Source organism: Pelecanus crispus, chromosome 25 (genome assembly GCF_030463565.1).
Source record: "Pelecanus crispus isolate bPelCri1 chromosome 25, bPelCri1.pri, whole genome shotgun sequence".
NCBI lineage: Eukaryota > Metazoa > Chordata > Aves > Pelecaniformes > Pelecanidae > Pelecanus > Pelecanus crispus.
Window position 1 is genome coordinate 2709367 of NC_134667.1, and position 13483 is coordinate 2722849.

Here is a 13483-nt window from a genome sequence, read left to right on the forward strand (position 1 = left end):
CCCTACGACGGCTCTGACTGTACACCGCTATGTACCGAGTACAGGTTCACGAGAAGGTGGCGAGCCACAATGACCACCCGCAGGCTCAACACCACCTTGCGGATGGCCGCAAAAATGATCCGAGGGCTGGAACACGTCTGCTATGAAGAAAGGCTGAGAGAGTTGGGGTTGTTCAGAGTGCAGAAGTGCAGGCTCTGGGCAGAGCTTCCTGCGGCCTTTCAATATATAAAGGGCACTTGTAAGAAGGACAGAGGCAGACTTTTTATCAAGGCTTGTAGTGACAGGACAAGGGGCAATGGTTTTAAAGTGAAAGAGGGTTGGTTTAGCTTGGGCGTAAGGAAGAAATGTTTTCCAGTAAGAGTTGTGAGACTCTGGTCGCCCAGAGAAGTGTGGCTGCCCCATCACTGGAAGTGTTCAAGGTCAGGTTGGGTGGGGCTTTGAGCTACCTGATCTAATGAAAGATGTCCCTGTCCATGGCAGGGGGGTTGGACTAGATGATCCCTTCCAACCCAACCCGTTCTATGATTCTATGCCCTGGATCAGCCCCCACCCAGCTGCTCGCTGGGTGCAGCAGCACATGCCCTTGGTGCCCAGACAGCTGTGGAGTGGAAGAATGCCCAGGAGAAACCCAGGAAGAAGGCCGCTTCGGATATGATGAAGAGGATTATTCCGTGTCACAGGCGTTTTTGGACAGTAGGGGTGTGGTGGCCTTGGAATGTGCTTCCTTGTACAACGTCTTGTCATCATTGGATTACAACTAGGACTATGGAGAGCAGAGCTAGGGCCAGGAGTTGTGATGACTTGTGGTGGAATCATATGATTAAACGTGACATAGTAAGTATGGCGGCAGCTGCTCCCAAGATGGGCCAGGGGCTTGGGTCTACTATGTGGTAGGAGTGTGCTTGGTGAGCCATTAGATGTTTTCTGGTAAGTATAGGCTTAGTAGGAGAACAAAGACGTAGGTGTGGATTATGGCTACTGCTACTTCTAGGATTGTTAGGAGGAATCGGATTGATGCAGTTAGGATTGACACTGCTGGGATGATGGGGAGTAAGGCGGTTGTGGCTGTGGAGATGAGTTGAATAAGGAGATGTCCTGCTGTAAGGTTTGCTGTGAGGCGGACTCCTAGCGCTAGTGGTCGGATAAGGAGGCTGGTGGTTTCGATTATGATTAGGGCAGGAATTAGTAGTGTTGGGGTTCCTTTTGGGTAGTAGGTGTCCTCGGGAGGCTGAGGGTTGATTTCATAGGCCTGTGAGTAGGGTGGCTAGTCATAGTGGGAAGGCTAGTGCGATGTTCATTGATAGCTGGGTGGTTGGGGTAAATGTATATGGTAATAGGCCTAGTAGGTTGATTGTAAGCAGCAGTACTATTAGTGATGTCAGGATTAAGGCACATTTGTGGCCTTCTTTGTGGCCCAGGAACATCCCTGGGCAGCCAGGAAGGCAGAGGAGGTGGCACAGGGCTCTCCGGGGAGCACCCTGGGTGCCTGCAGCAGCTCTTCCTGGTCTGGGGACAGCAGCTGGCCCAGCACTGGCAGGAGGGAGGCAGGGAGGGAGGCCAGGACAGCAGCACCACTCGAGAGAGAGAGAGAGACAGCCATGCTGCTGATCATTTCCACCATGCACAGCGTCATCTCCGTTAACACCGTGTGAAAATGCGTGCATCTGAGCAGCCCTGGCTGTATGCAGAGGTGCCAGTCTGCATTGGGTGGCCCTCCAGCCTGAGGGGACCTGCACACCACGCTGCTTGATGCCAGGAGCCAAAGGAGCTGCTGCTCTCTGTGCTCCCGGGTGCTTCTGGGCCCCTTGTCTCTGGGAGCTGCAGCTGCGGGCGGAGGCTCACCCACAGGGTTGCTCCCTCCAGGCAGCACAGCAACCCTTTCTTGGTAGCCCCTCTCAGCTCATCACGGGCATCACCAGGCGGCTCTTGTGATGTCATAACCTGCTGCCCTCCATAAAACCCCGCGCTGCAGAGGTGGGCAGCAGTGCGAAGCAGAGCACTGGCAGCAGCTAGCGCATGCCTAGAGAAGAGGTGCTTGGGTCTCGGGAGGAGAGCAGGCTTTGCCCTGTGCCTGGTCGGTGTGCTGGGCTTGTGGAGATGCCAGCCACTTTGGGCAGGTGGGTGCAAGGGGGCCCAGAAAGCAGAGGGTGGTCAGGCCAGAAGCCTTGTGTGCTGCCTGGCTTCCCGGCAGGAGCAGGCAGCCCCACAGCACGGGGGCTGTCTGCACTACTGCCCTCCAGCCGGGCAGCCCAGCAACCCCATTCTGGGGGCACGGCCCTGCCCCTTCTGCGGGGAGAGCCGAGCAGGGCCAGGCTGCTGCCCCTGTCTCAGGCCAGAGCTCTTTGTGCCCCAGGGGTGGGGTGCAACGGGCCAGACCTTCCCAAAGGCCCTTGGGCTTTCAGACTTGCAGCTGTGCTGAGCACAGGAACCTGGTGGCAAGCGAGCTCCTAAGCGGATCCCTGGCAAATACATGTCCCAAATTTTGCGCTTTGCTAACAGCAGTGGTCCTGCTCTTTTAGACAACGCCACACCCACCAGAAGGGCAGGAGTGTCCTGAGGCTCCTTCTCCTGCTGCTTCCCGTCCTGTCGGGTGAGTACCCCTCACCAAAAATGGGCCTCTCAGTCCTGGGCAGAGGGAGCAGCTCCTGAGGAAAATAACCATCTCTTGACAATGTGACCCACAGCTCTTGTCTACTGCTGGAGACACCCAACGGTGTGGGGAACGGGAGCGTTGCAGGTAAGTGTCCCTTGCTGAGGGAAAGCCAACGCCTGCAAAGGCCGTCGCTCTGCCCTCCTGCCTCCCCTGGGAACACGCAGTGCCTGCTCGAAACTCCCCATCACCGCTGAGGCAGAGGCGAGGGAGGAGCACTTCTGGTCATCCTTCAGTCTCCTTAGCGCCTGCTTGGGGTTTAACACGGAGACGGATCTTCCCGAGTGACTTCCAGAGGGTGGCAGGCTGAAGTGGGGAGCACTTTGGCAGAAGGTGCCTTTGCTGCCTGCATACCCATCGGAGAGCCTGGGGGGGGCGGGGGTCAGATGGAGACCCGAAAGATGCTCTGCTGAACGTGGATGGTTAAAGAGGCCAGGTTTGGGTCAGGGTCTCTCCAAAGTGACTCAAAGCAGCAGGAAATTCTGCCACCTCTCCGTAGGGGAGTCTCCTTTGGGAAGCCCTGGCAGTGCTCCTCATGCTTGCTCCAATAGAGTGTCTCTCCAAAGAGTCAATTCTGGCAGTAAACAAGCTACTTAAGGAGTCCATCCCACACCCTCTTTATCTTGCAGGAGGTGTCGAGCCTTCCTGAAGCGGAGCTGCAGTCTCTGGGGTAAGAGCGCTTGCTTGCCAAGCAACACACGCTGTGGAGCCGTCTCAGCTGGCTTCATGCTGCCTGCACTCACTTGCTTTGCACCCAGGGCTCCCGGCCTTTCCATCTACTACCCACGGTGCTGGAAGGGAGCCATTTGTAAACCAGAGGAAGGAAAGGGGCCGGGGGACGGGGCTTGACCCAAGCTCACCTGACCCTTCTCTGCACGGCGTTTGGAGCCTGCCTGCAGAGGCTTGGCAGCTGCTGGACAAGACCTGCTTTCCCTCTGCCTTGCAGGAACTCACAGGCTTGGCTGGAGCAGAAGATGCGGGAGCTCGAGGAGACGGTGGCTCAGGTGTCTGCTGCGAGGGGGAACATACTTCAGGCAGTGAGAGAGGTCCTCGTAGACCATGGTGTCCAAGCAGAGAAGAGAGAGGTAAGGGTGCTGGCGGTAGATCAGAGACCCCGCTACCTATCCGGGCTCCCTCCTGCTGCTTCCTCTTGGCACTCTCAGAGTCGGCACCTCTTCCGACAGGTCTTGCCTTGGGTTTTCTGACACACAGGCGCTCCTTGGCTCTGTGCTAGGGCTCGGGGTTCATGCAGAATGGCCTGTGCACGTGTGTGTGTGTGTTCACTGCCATCTCTCCATTCCCAATTTTTCCCCAGGAAATTCTGCAGTTGACACAGGCGGCAATTAAGAAGGTGCTTGAAAACTACCTCCAGATGCCTGACTGGGCTCTGGAAGCCATAGGTAGGAAGACAGGAAGTCTCACTGCCCTCACGTTGTCTATGGCACTCCCCCAAACTCTGCCAAGCTCTGCTTTCCAGCCTGAGAAATGCATCCTAATGCACTGCTTCAACTCCTAATCTCTCTCCACCGTCATGTAAGGTGCCACCATTGATGAGGAGAGGACATCCAAGAGTTATGGTGAGCAAGGCAAGAAGACCTGGTGGCTTTCTCCATTTGCCTTCTCTTCTGGAAACCCTCCAGAGACAATCTTGCAGGCAGGTGTCACAAAGGAACTCCTGGCTTCAGTGTGCTTCACCTCCTTGCTTTCCATTGGCAGACCAAGTGCACAGCACTTTGCTGCAGCCTGCATTGCATTCCTGACCCCTGCGATCCCTGGCAGCACTGCGTCCCATCAGGAAGGGGACCGAGATGAACCCAGCTGCTGTGACCTGCCCACCACCCTTGGCTGCAGTTTGCCAAGGAACTTTGTCCTTGGGAGTCCCACTGCCATACGGCATCTCTGACGGTCCCTTTCCAGAGTGGGTGGGAGTGGTGGGGGCTGCTGAGCCATGCCAGCAGCGAGAGGTGCTCCTCTGGGCCCCCAGCCATGATCTGGTCTACCACGTCTGAAGCAGGGTCCATGTCTGCATTGGACCTTGTAGCTGCAGCGGAATCTTTGAAGGACGATGGGGTGAGGTACGCTAGGGAGACCTGCCCTTTCTCTGCAGGCTCTGAGAAAGCAGAGCTGCCTTGGGAAAGGCGGTGGAGCCCAGAGGGTTTGTAGAAACACTTCCATATTGCCCTGCTGCCCATGCACTTGTACTCATTTACAAACAGGATTGCAGCCCACAGGCAAGGCAAGGTCTCTGCTTCTGGCCAAACAGGCAGCTGTGGTGGCTCTTTGGCTGCCAGTAGCAACTGATGGTCATGGCTTTCTGGTTTCAGCCCCGTATTGCCCCTGGCAACTGCTGGGCTTTCCAAGGATCTCGGGGCCACGTGGTCATCCGGCTGCCTGAGCAAATCTGGCCAAAGGCTTTCACCATCTGGCATATCTCCGAGGCAGTCTCTCCTTCCGGGGAAGTCAGCAGTGCCCCCAAAGACTTTGCTGTCTCCGTAAGTCCTGGCCTTGCACTTCTCGGGGAGGGTTGGGGGTGGGGGGCGGCCCCAGGGAAAAGCTGTACCAGAGACGTGCTTCTCGTGGTGGCTTCTCTCAGAGCTCTGTCTGGGGCTGGGTGCTGCAGCGCACCGCATCCCCTGGGGCGCCACTGGGGGCACGTGCAGGTTCTGTGCCTTTGGGGGCTTCTTCTCTGCTTCATGGCCAACGATCCTGGAGCACATGCTGAAAGCATCCCGACCCACACTCACCCTAAGCTGAGTCACCAAGGGAGCCAAGGGAGGTGGGGAAGGGTTCCCGCGCTTGGCCTCGCCGTGCCCATTTTCTGACACCCTGCTTCGGCCTGACCGGCTCCCTTTCTCTCTCGTCTTTGAGGGAGTGGATGAGGCAACGGCAGAAACTCTCCTGGGGACATTCACCTACGACGTGCACAAGGAGATCGCTCAGACATTCCATGTGCAGGTACCGCAAGAGCTGTAGGCAGGATGCCCGGGAAGAAGGCAGGCTTGTCTGCAAGTCCTTGGAGGAAAGAGTGCAGAGGGTCACCCCAGCCAGCCTCTGCTCTCCCACGCTCCATGCCCCTGCGGGGAAGGCGGCAAGAGGAGGGCAAATGGGGCTTTGCTCTGCTGGCCGAGGCAGCTGCCCCACCTTTGCAAGGGCTTTCCTTTCCCTTCGGGTAGCGCAGAGAAAGCAGCAGTGGGAAGGGGTGCGGGAAGGGAAACAGTCCCCCTCAGGGGAGACGGTGGCAGGGAGGATGGCAGACGCCTGCCTCCCTCAGTGGGACTCTCCCCGCGTCCCGCGGCAGCCCGGGTAGCACTGTGCCTCCGCTTTCCACAGCTGCCCTCAGCAAGCCTCTGAGGCCAGGCCTTTGCTTTCTAGGCACAGAGGGCTCCTCCTTGGCCCTGGCAAAGGGGGCTCTGCTTGCCCTGGCTTCCTCCTCCGTCAGGGCTGCCCTTTGGTCCTCAGCAGGGGAGCGCAGGCAGGGGGGCCTCCCGCAATCTGTTGTGGCTCTTCCCACCAGCGCAATGATGGCTCCCCCCATTTCTTTACAGAAGGAGCTTCCCAGGACCTTTCGCTACATCAAATTCCAGGTGCAGAGCAACTGGGGAAACCCAGAGTACACCTGTGTGTACCGGGTACAGGTTCATGGGAAGATGGTGAGCCTCAACGACCACCCGCAGGCCCAAGACCTCCTTTAGGAAGAATAATAAAACAAAGAGGATGTGTGGCAGCTCGACTTGTGTGTGTCCCTTGCAAACGTTCTTCCAGGGAGCTTCCTACAGCTTGTGCTGCTAGTGGGGAAGGGAGCTTTGTCCCTCAGGAGAAGGATGCTTGTGGTCCGGGCTGCAAGGGACAGCGCAGGGGAATGGGGCTTGAAGGAGAAGCCCCCGTGGTCCAGCTCCGGCTCCCACAGCCCAGGGTCGCTCACCAAAGCTCCAGTGTCACTGAGAGAGCAGAATCGCAGCCCCGGGAAAGCTCTCCTGCTGGCAGAGAAGAGGAGCAAAGCAGGCCTGTCTAGGCACCATGTTTAGTGTTTCATTTAAAGGCACATAAAATGGGATATCCTTGGAGAATAATTCCCCCCTTTTGTCCGTTTACTCTTTCTGTGGTCACCTCTTAGCTCCCCCCACAAACACCCCTCATGCCCTCACTTCCCCCGCAGACACGCCCATCCCCTTCCCTTCTCCCACACCCCTCCAACCCCCTCAGCCACCCACGTACCCGCTCCCCCCGCTCCCCCTCTGGACACCCTGGCCCTGCCTGCTCCCCGCTTCAGCCCCACACTCGCGATGCCGGGCAGGTCAGCGTACTTGGGGTCAGCCATGGCCGGGGGGCATTGACAGGGGGGACGTTTTCTGGGGGATGCCCCTGGGTGGCCTTGGTGTTAGCAACTTACTCATAATTGCTTTTAAACGTGATGAGGATAAACGAGGAGCATTTAGGAAAAACTCTACAAGAGCTGATGTGGGTACAAATGTTCATAAAAAGGACATGGGTTAAGAAATGGAAGAAGAAAGGGTCTTTTAGTCTACCTGTGCCAAGACTAAATGGGAAAGGTCTCTCTCTGCTGCCTGTCTTTAATGTCCTGCCAAGCGCCGTGGAGAAAACATCTACATGGGATTAATAACTGGATCTTTTTAGAGATGAATTTAATAGTGTGAGGGGAATTCATCACGGTGGGTACATTTACTTTAATCTTCCTTTTCTGGCCAACACAACTGTAAAAGCCCTTCTATTATTCTTTGCATCTTTTGCCAAATTCAGCCACAGCCCTTCCTTCGCTTTCCTGAATCCATCCCTACACATCCAGGCAGCGTCCCTATATTCTTCCCACGACACAGGGCCCTGCTGCCACTGCCTCTGCATTTCCTTCTGACGCTGCACTTGGACCAGGAGCTCCTTACTGAGCCATACGGGCCTCCTGCCTTCCTTGCACAATGTCTTGCACATGGCAATCAAGAGCTCTTGCACGCTAAGAAAAATGTTCTGACAGAGCTGCCAGCTCTCTTCAGCTCCTTTAGCCCTGAGGGCAGTGTCCCAGCGCGTCCCATCCACTAATTCCTTAAACCACTCAAACTTCACTCACCTGAAATTCAGGGTCCTGACCCTACTCCATCCCCTTCCTCACTAAGTCGAGTTTTACACGCACCTGGCCTCTTTTATACCATTTTCTGCCTAACCCCACTTTGTTCCTCCCCGCTTCCCCTTCCTCTGCACGTCCCTCATGGCTTTGCATAGCTCTCCTGATTCCCGCATCCCTCCCAGTCCATGGTCCCTCTGATTCACAATCATGTCACTTGACAAGTCCGGTTGGTCCTCTGGGAAGTGGCACCTGTAGTTTCTTGATGGCACAACAACTAGTGTGACTGGCAAAGTTCCTTTCTTGTCAGACTGCATGTTTGTTTTGTCAAGTCTCTGTCTCAGCATACTTTGCTTCTGGTTTCCCCTTTTGTCTCTTAGCTCCCCAATTCACAAGGTCCCCAAGCAGATAACCTTGCTGGAATAAACACTCTCCCCCTCTCACACGCCTCCATCCATCAGCATGACTGGCCAGCTTTGGTTCCCAGCACTGCCTCCCTCAGCATCTGCCCGTCAGGTTTGTGTCCCTGTCTCTTCTTGCCTGTGGCTTCCTCCTTTCCTCATTATTGTATTATCCCTTGTGGCAGCCAAACAGGGCCTTGACCCAATACTCTCAGGGGATCAGACGTGCTCCCTCCACACCCCCATACACAGGTGAGAGCAAGCTATGCTGTGGCTGGCTGTCACGAGCAAGATGAAAATAGAGACCATGCCAGCGCATGCGTAGACAGCCCCCACACAGAGCGAGGGCTCCTTTTGTGCCGCTGTCAGACGGTGACCGCAGGCGGTGCTGGGGCAGCTGCAGGCTCCCCAGGAGGAGAAGCGCAGATAAACTGCCCCGAGGGCTCAGCCAGGGCCGCTGTTCCATGTCACTTCCATGGCCCGTATGTTTTGCGGGACAGTCGCTGCCGGGGCCTGGAGCTCGGAGGAAACTGGAGGCTCGGGCAGCTGCGCAGGCCCAGCTCTGGCTGGGGTGTTTGTAGCTCCCCAGGGCCCTTCCTGCTGCCTGTTGGGATCCCTGCCCTGGGACACGCCAGCAGCACAGGCCCCGCTGCTCCGCCAGCCCTGGCGGGACAGGTGCCGCGCCCAGCGGCTGCCGGGGGAAGTCCCGGCCCCTGCCAGCAGCCCCGGCGCCATTTGCCCTGGCAGCCCCTCTCCTCTCCCGCCACGTGCTCTGCTCTGATTGGCTGCCAGCACCGGCCACCCCTTCCGCTGTGCCCAGCGAGACATCAGGCGCGGAAGGCCCTGCCCCTGCCTGCACAGGGGCCGCCACTTTGGTTTGGCCGCCAGGCTGGGACAGGGTGCCGCCATGCCATGGCCGTCAGCTGCCATTGGGTGACACCTCATGCTGCTCTCTGATTGCCTGACGGCCATTTCCTGACACCGTCACACCCGCCTGCTCTCAGGCAGCCCCTGGGATTGGCTGGCAGGACTGGCCACGCGTCCCGGTGTCCCCAGGGCCACGGCACAAAGGAAGCCCCTGGCATTGCCCACAGGGAGGCTGCCACTTCCCACAGCCTCCTTGCCCACCTCTTTTCATCCGGCACTGGGATTGGCTGGCAGCCATTTCTTCACCCCTTCATACCCACGTCTTCTCAGGCAGCCCTGGGATTGGCTGCCCACCGCCTTTGGGCCAGGAAGGGCTCACATGTACATATATGGACATTTATCTAAAATATATCTATTTATAGATAAGTTTGGAAATACGTCTAAACACATATTTATTTAGAGATAGTTGCACTATATATATGTATACTGAACCGGCCTAGAAAGCAACACAGTCGCCATCACCCTTCTCATCTCAAAATCCCACCACCCACGGGCTATTGAAGCAGCAATCAAATATTTCCTAGTCCAAGCAACCACCTCGACACTAATCCTTTTCTCAAGTCTAACCAGTGCTTGATGCACAGGACAGTGAGACAGCACCCAGCTAAGTCACCCAATATCCTGCCCCCTACTAACATCAGCCATTGCAGTAAAACTAGGCCTAGTTCCATTCCACTTCTGATTCCCACAAGTCCTTCAAGGATCATCCCTAACTACTGCCCTACTACTATCAGCAATAATGAAATTCCCCCCAGTCACCATTCTCTTCCTAACATCCCACTCACTCAGCCCGACACTCCTAACCAGCATAGCTATTGCCTCTGCTGCCCTAGGGGTTTGGATAGGACTAAACCAAGCCCAAATTCCAAAAATCCTAGCCTTCTCATCCATCTCACACTTGGGCTGAATAGCCATCATCATCATCATCTACAACCCCAGCCTTACACTACTTACCTTCTACCTGTACTCGCTAATAACCACCGCCGTATTTCTCACCTTCAACACAACCAAAACCTTAAAACTAGCAACAATCATAACCACATGGACAAAGACCCCGATGCTAAACGCAGCCCTACTACTAACCCTACTCTCCCTAGCAGGCCTTCCACCACTAACAGGCTTCTTGCCCAAATGACTCATCACCCGGGAACTAACTAAACAAGAAATAACAACAGCAGCCACTACCATCACTAGACTGTCACTACTAGGACTATTCTTTTACCTCCGCCTCACGTATTACTCAACAATCACACTCCCACCAAACTCCACAAACCACATAAAACAGTGGCACGTCAGCAAATCAACAAGCACCCTGATTGCCATCCTCACCTCCCTATCGGCCCTACTACTACCGATCTCCCCCATAATTTTGACCATCATTTAGAAACTTAGCATAGCCAAAACCAAAGGCCTTCAAAGCCTTAAACAAGAGTTAAACCCTCTGAGTTTCTGCTAAGACCCGCAGGACACTAACCTGCTTCTCCTGAATGCAACGCAGACACTTTAATTAAGCTAGGGCCTTGGTCTAGACAGGTGGGCCTTGGTCCCACAAAATTCTAGTTAACAGCTAGATGCCCAAACCAACAGGCCTCCATCTATCAGGCTCTGGCACGCTCTTAGCACACATCGATGAGCTTGCAACTCAACATGAATTTCACCACAGAGCCGATAAGAAGAGGAATCAAACCTCTGTAAAAAGGACTACAGCCTAACGCCTTGACACTCGGCCATCTTACCTGTGACCTTCATTAACCGATGATTATTCTCAACTCACCACAAAGATATCGGCACCCTATACCTGATTTTTGGTGCATGAGCCGGAATAGTTGGAACTGCCCTTAGCTTACTTATCTGCGCAGAACTAGGACAACCAGGGACCGTCCTAGGAGATGAACAGATCTACAATGTAATCATCACCGCCCATGCTTTCGTAATAATCTTCTCCATATTAATGCCAATTATAATCAGGGACTTTGGAAACTGAATAGTCCCGCTTATAATCGGCGCCCCAGATATGGCATTCCCACGTATAAACAACATAAGCTTCTGACTCCTGCCCCCATCCTTCCTACTCCTACTAGCCTCCTCCACAGCAGAGGCAGGGGCAGGCACAGGGTGAACTGTATACCCCGCCACTAGCTGGTAACCTAGCCCATGCTGGAGCTTCAGTAGACCTAGCCATTTTCTCTCTCCACTTAGCAGGTGTGTCCTCCATCCTAGGCGCAATCAACTTCATCACAACTGCCATCAACATAAAACCACCAGCCCTCTCACAATACCAAACTCCACTATTCGTATGGTCCGTACTCATTACTGCCGTTCTACTACTACTATCACTTCCAGTCCTAGCTGCTGGCGTTACCATACTGCTAACAGACCGAAACCTAAACACCACATTCCTTGACCCAGCAGGAGGAGGAATCCAGTCCTATTCCAGCACCTATTCTGATTCTTGTGGATGTATATATATGTATTCATGTATAGATTTATATACACATGTGAACATTTATGAAGGTAGAGAAAGTAAATATATGTAGCCATAAACACATAGGTATGAAATGGATAAAACCTTTTATGGAATAAGAGCTAGTGGAGTGAGCAATTAACGTTTAAATGTGAATAGAAACAAAAGGAGAAGGCCAGGTCAGGGTCCCCCACTTTACCAGGCTGCAGAACAAGCCCTGGCAGGGCGGGGCTGGGGGCACTTCGGGAGGGCAGAGGGGTGCCCGAAAAGTGGTGGGGCGTGGGCAAGCTGGAACATGCCCAAGGGCTACGGCCCGCGTCTAGGAGGCCTCCAAGGGGCCCCCACAGCAAATCCTGTCACCTGCAAAGAAGAGCCCAGTGCTGTGAGCCGGACTGGGAATCCCCCCCAGCCCAGCCCAGCCCAGCCCAGCCCAGCCCTGCAGGGCGGCCATGCAGGCTTACTGGGGCAGGCTCTGGGCTTTGACCAGTGCTGCAAGACACAGGCCATGCTCTCCGTGAAAATGGAAAACCAGGACAAAATGCTAGCTTCAGAAGACCACGTGCATGGGGACAAAGAGGAAAAGACCCCAAGGGAATCCCCCAGAAGAACCACATGAATGAGAAAAAGCAGCCAATGGGCCCGTGAACTGCACATTGCACTTTGAGGTGTCACACTAAGAACATTAATGGTGGAGGTGAGCTCCCTTCCCCCATGGCTGGCGGGGATCTCACAGCTCCCTGTAAGACCATTGTGGGGGGCAAGCCGGTGCTACATGTTTTGCCTCGTCCTTAGCTTGATGACCTGATTGAATGTTGCAAAAAACTCCAGATGACTGAGTGAGGGGAGACGTCAGGAGTGGGCTGGGACTTGTCCAGGTCCACTTGAGCCACACCAGCCAAACCCAGTACCCTGTGTGTATGTCATGTCAAAGGACAGGGAAGCAGGGGGTGGTGGTTGATGGAAATGCATTGAATCCTGCTGGCCTTGAGCAGGATGCAAACGGTTTGTAATAAGGGGTGGAGATTGTCCTGGGTCTGGCTGGCGTGGAGTTCATTTTCTTGACAGCAGCACGTATGGTGCTGTGCTGTGCGCTGGTGGCTAAAACAGTGCTGATAACACGGTGACGCTGTGGCTATTGCTGATCAGTGCTGGCGTAATGTCAAGGCCTTCTCTGTGTCTCATTGCGTCCCCATGGCGAGGAGGCAGGGGGTGGGCAAGAGGCTGGGAGGGGACAAGGTCAGGGCAGCCCACCCGAACTGACCAAAGAGATAGTCCATGCCATCTGGCATCTTGTTAAGAAATACAGCTGGGAGGGGAGTTTCTCCAAAGGAGCCATTGCTCGGAGACTGGCTGGGCATCGGTCTGCTGGGGTGAGTGAGTGCTTCTCCATCCCTTCTTTCCTTTTCTCTTGTTCCCTCCACTTCTTCAACTGTGTTTATCGTCACCCATGAGTTTTGCTCTCGCTGTTGCCCTTCCAGTTGTCTCCCCCATCCTGCTGGGAGGGAGGCAGTGAGTGCCTGGGTGGGGGTTTAGCTGCCGTCTGGGGTCACTGCACCACACGAGCACATAGCACCTAGGCTGGTATGTGCTTGTGAGGTCACTGCTGCCTGAGTAGCTGATAGGCCAAGAGGAGGCTCATGGCTTGTGTAGGAGCTTGTGAGGTCACTCTTGGCAGAGTAGCTGATAGGCCCGGACCAGGTGCAAGGCTTGTAGAGGAGCTTGTGAGGTCACTGGAGACTGAATACCTCAACAAGGAGGACATGGCAAACAGGGGGAGATGTGCTTGTGAGGTCACTCTTGGCAGAGTAGCTGATAGGCCCAGAGCAGGCCCCTGGACTCTGTAGGTTCTTGTGAGGTCATTGCTTCCTGAAGAGCTGACAGGGCAAGAGCAGGAACATGGTTTGTGGGGGTGGTTGTGAGGTCACCGGTTCCCAAGTAGCTGATAGGCCAGGTGAAGGCGCAAAGCT

The 13483-nt window shown here is 55.2% G+C and overlaps 2 protein-coding genes across 2 annotated transcripts in view; one reads left to right on the top strand and one right to left on the bottom strand.

The window, feature by feature from the left end:
• LOC142595962 (scavenger receptor cysteine-rich type 1 protein M130-like) overlaps positions 1-13483 on the bottom strand; it is an 88795-nt gene that overhangs the window by 54028 nt on the left and 21284 nt on the right.
• Positions 1291-6342, top strand: LOC142595926 (SUN domain-containing protein 3-like). Its single transcript, XM_075724799.1, has 8 exons — positions 1291-1317; positions 2520-2590; positions 3597-3735; positions 3966-4050; positions 4189-4304; positions 4975-5142; positions 5519-5605; positions 6196-6342. The coding sequence occupies exons 1-8, from the start codon at positions 1291-1293 to the stop codon at positions 6340-6342; spliced, it is 840 nt and encodes a 279-aa protein (XP_075580914.1).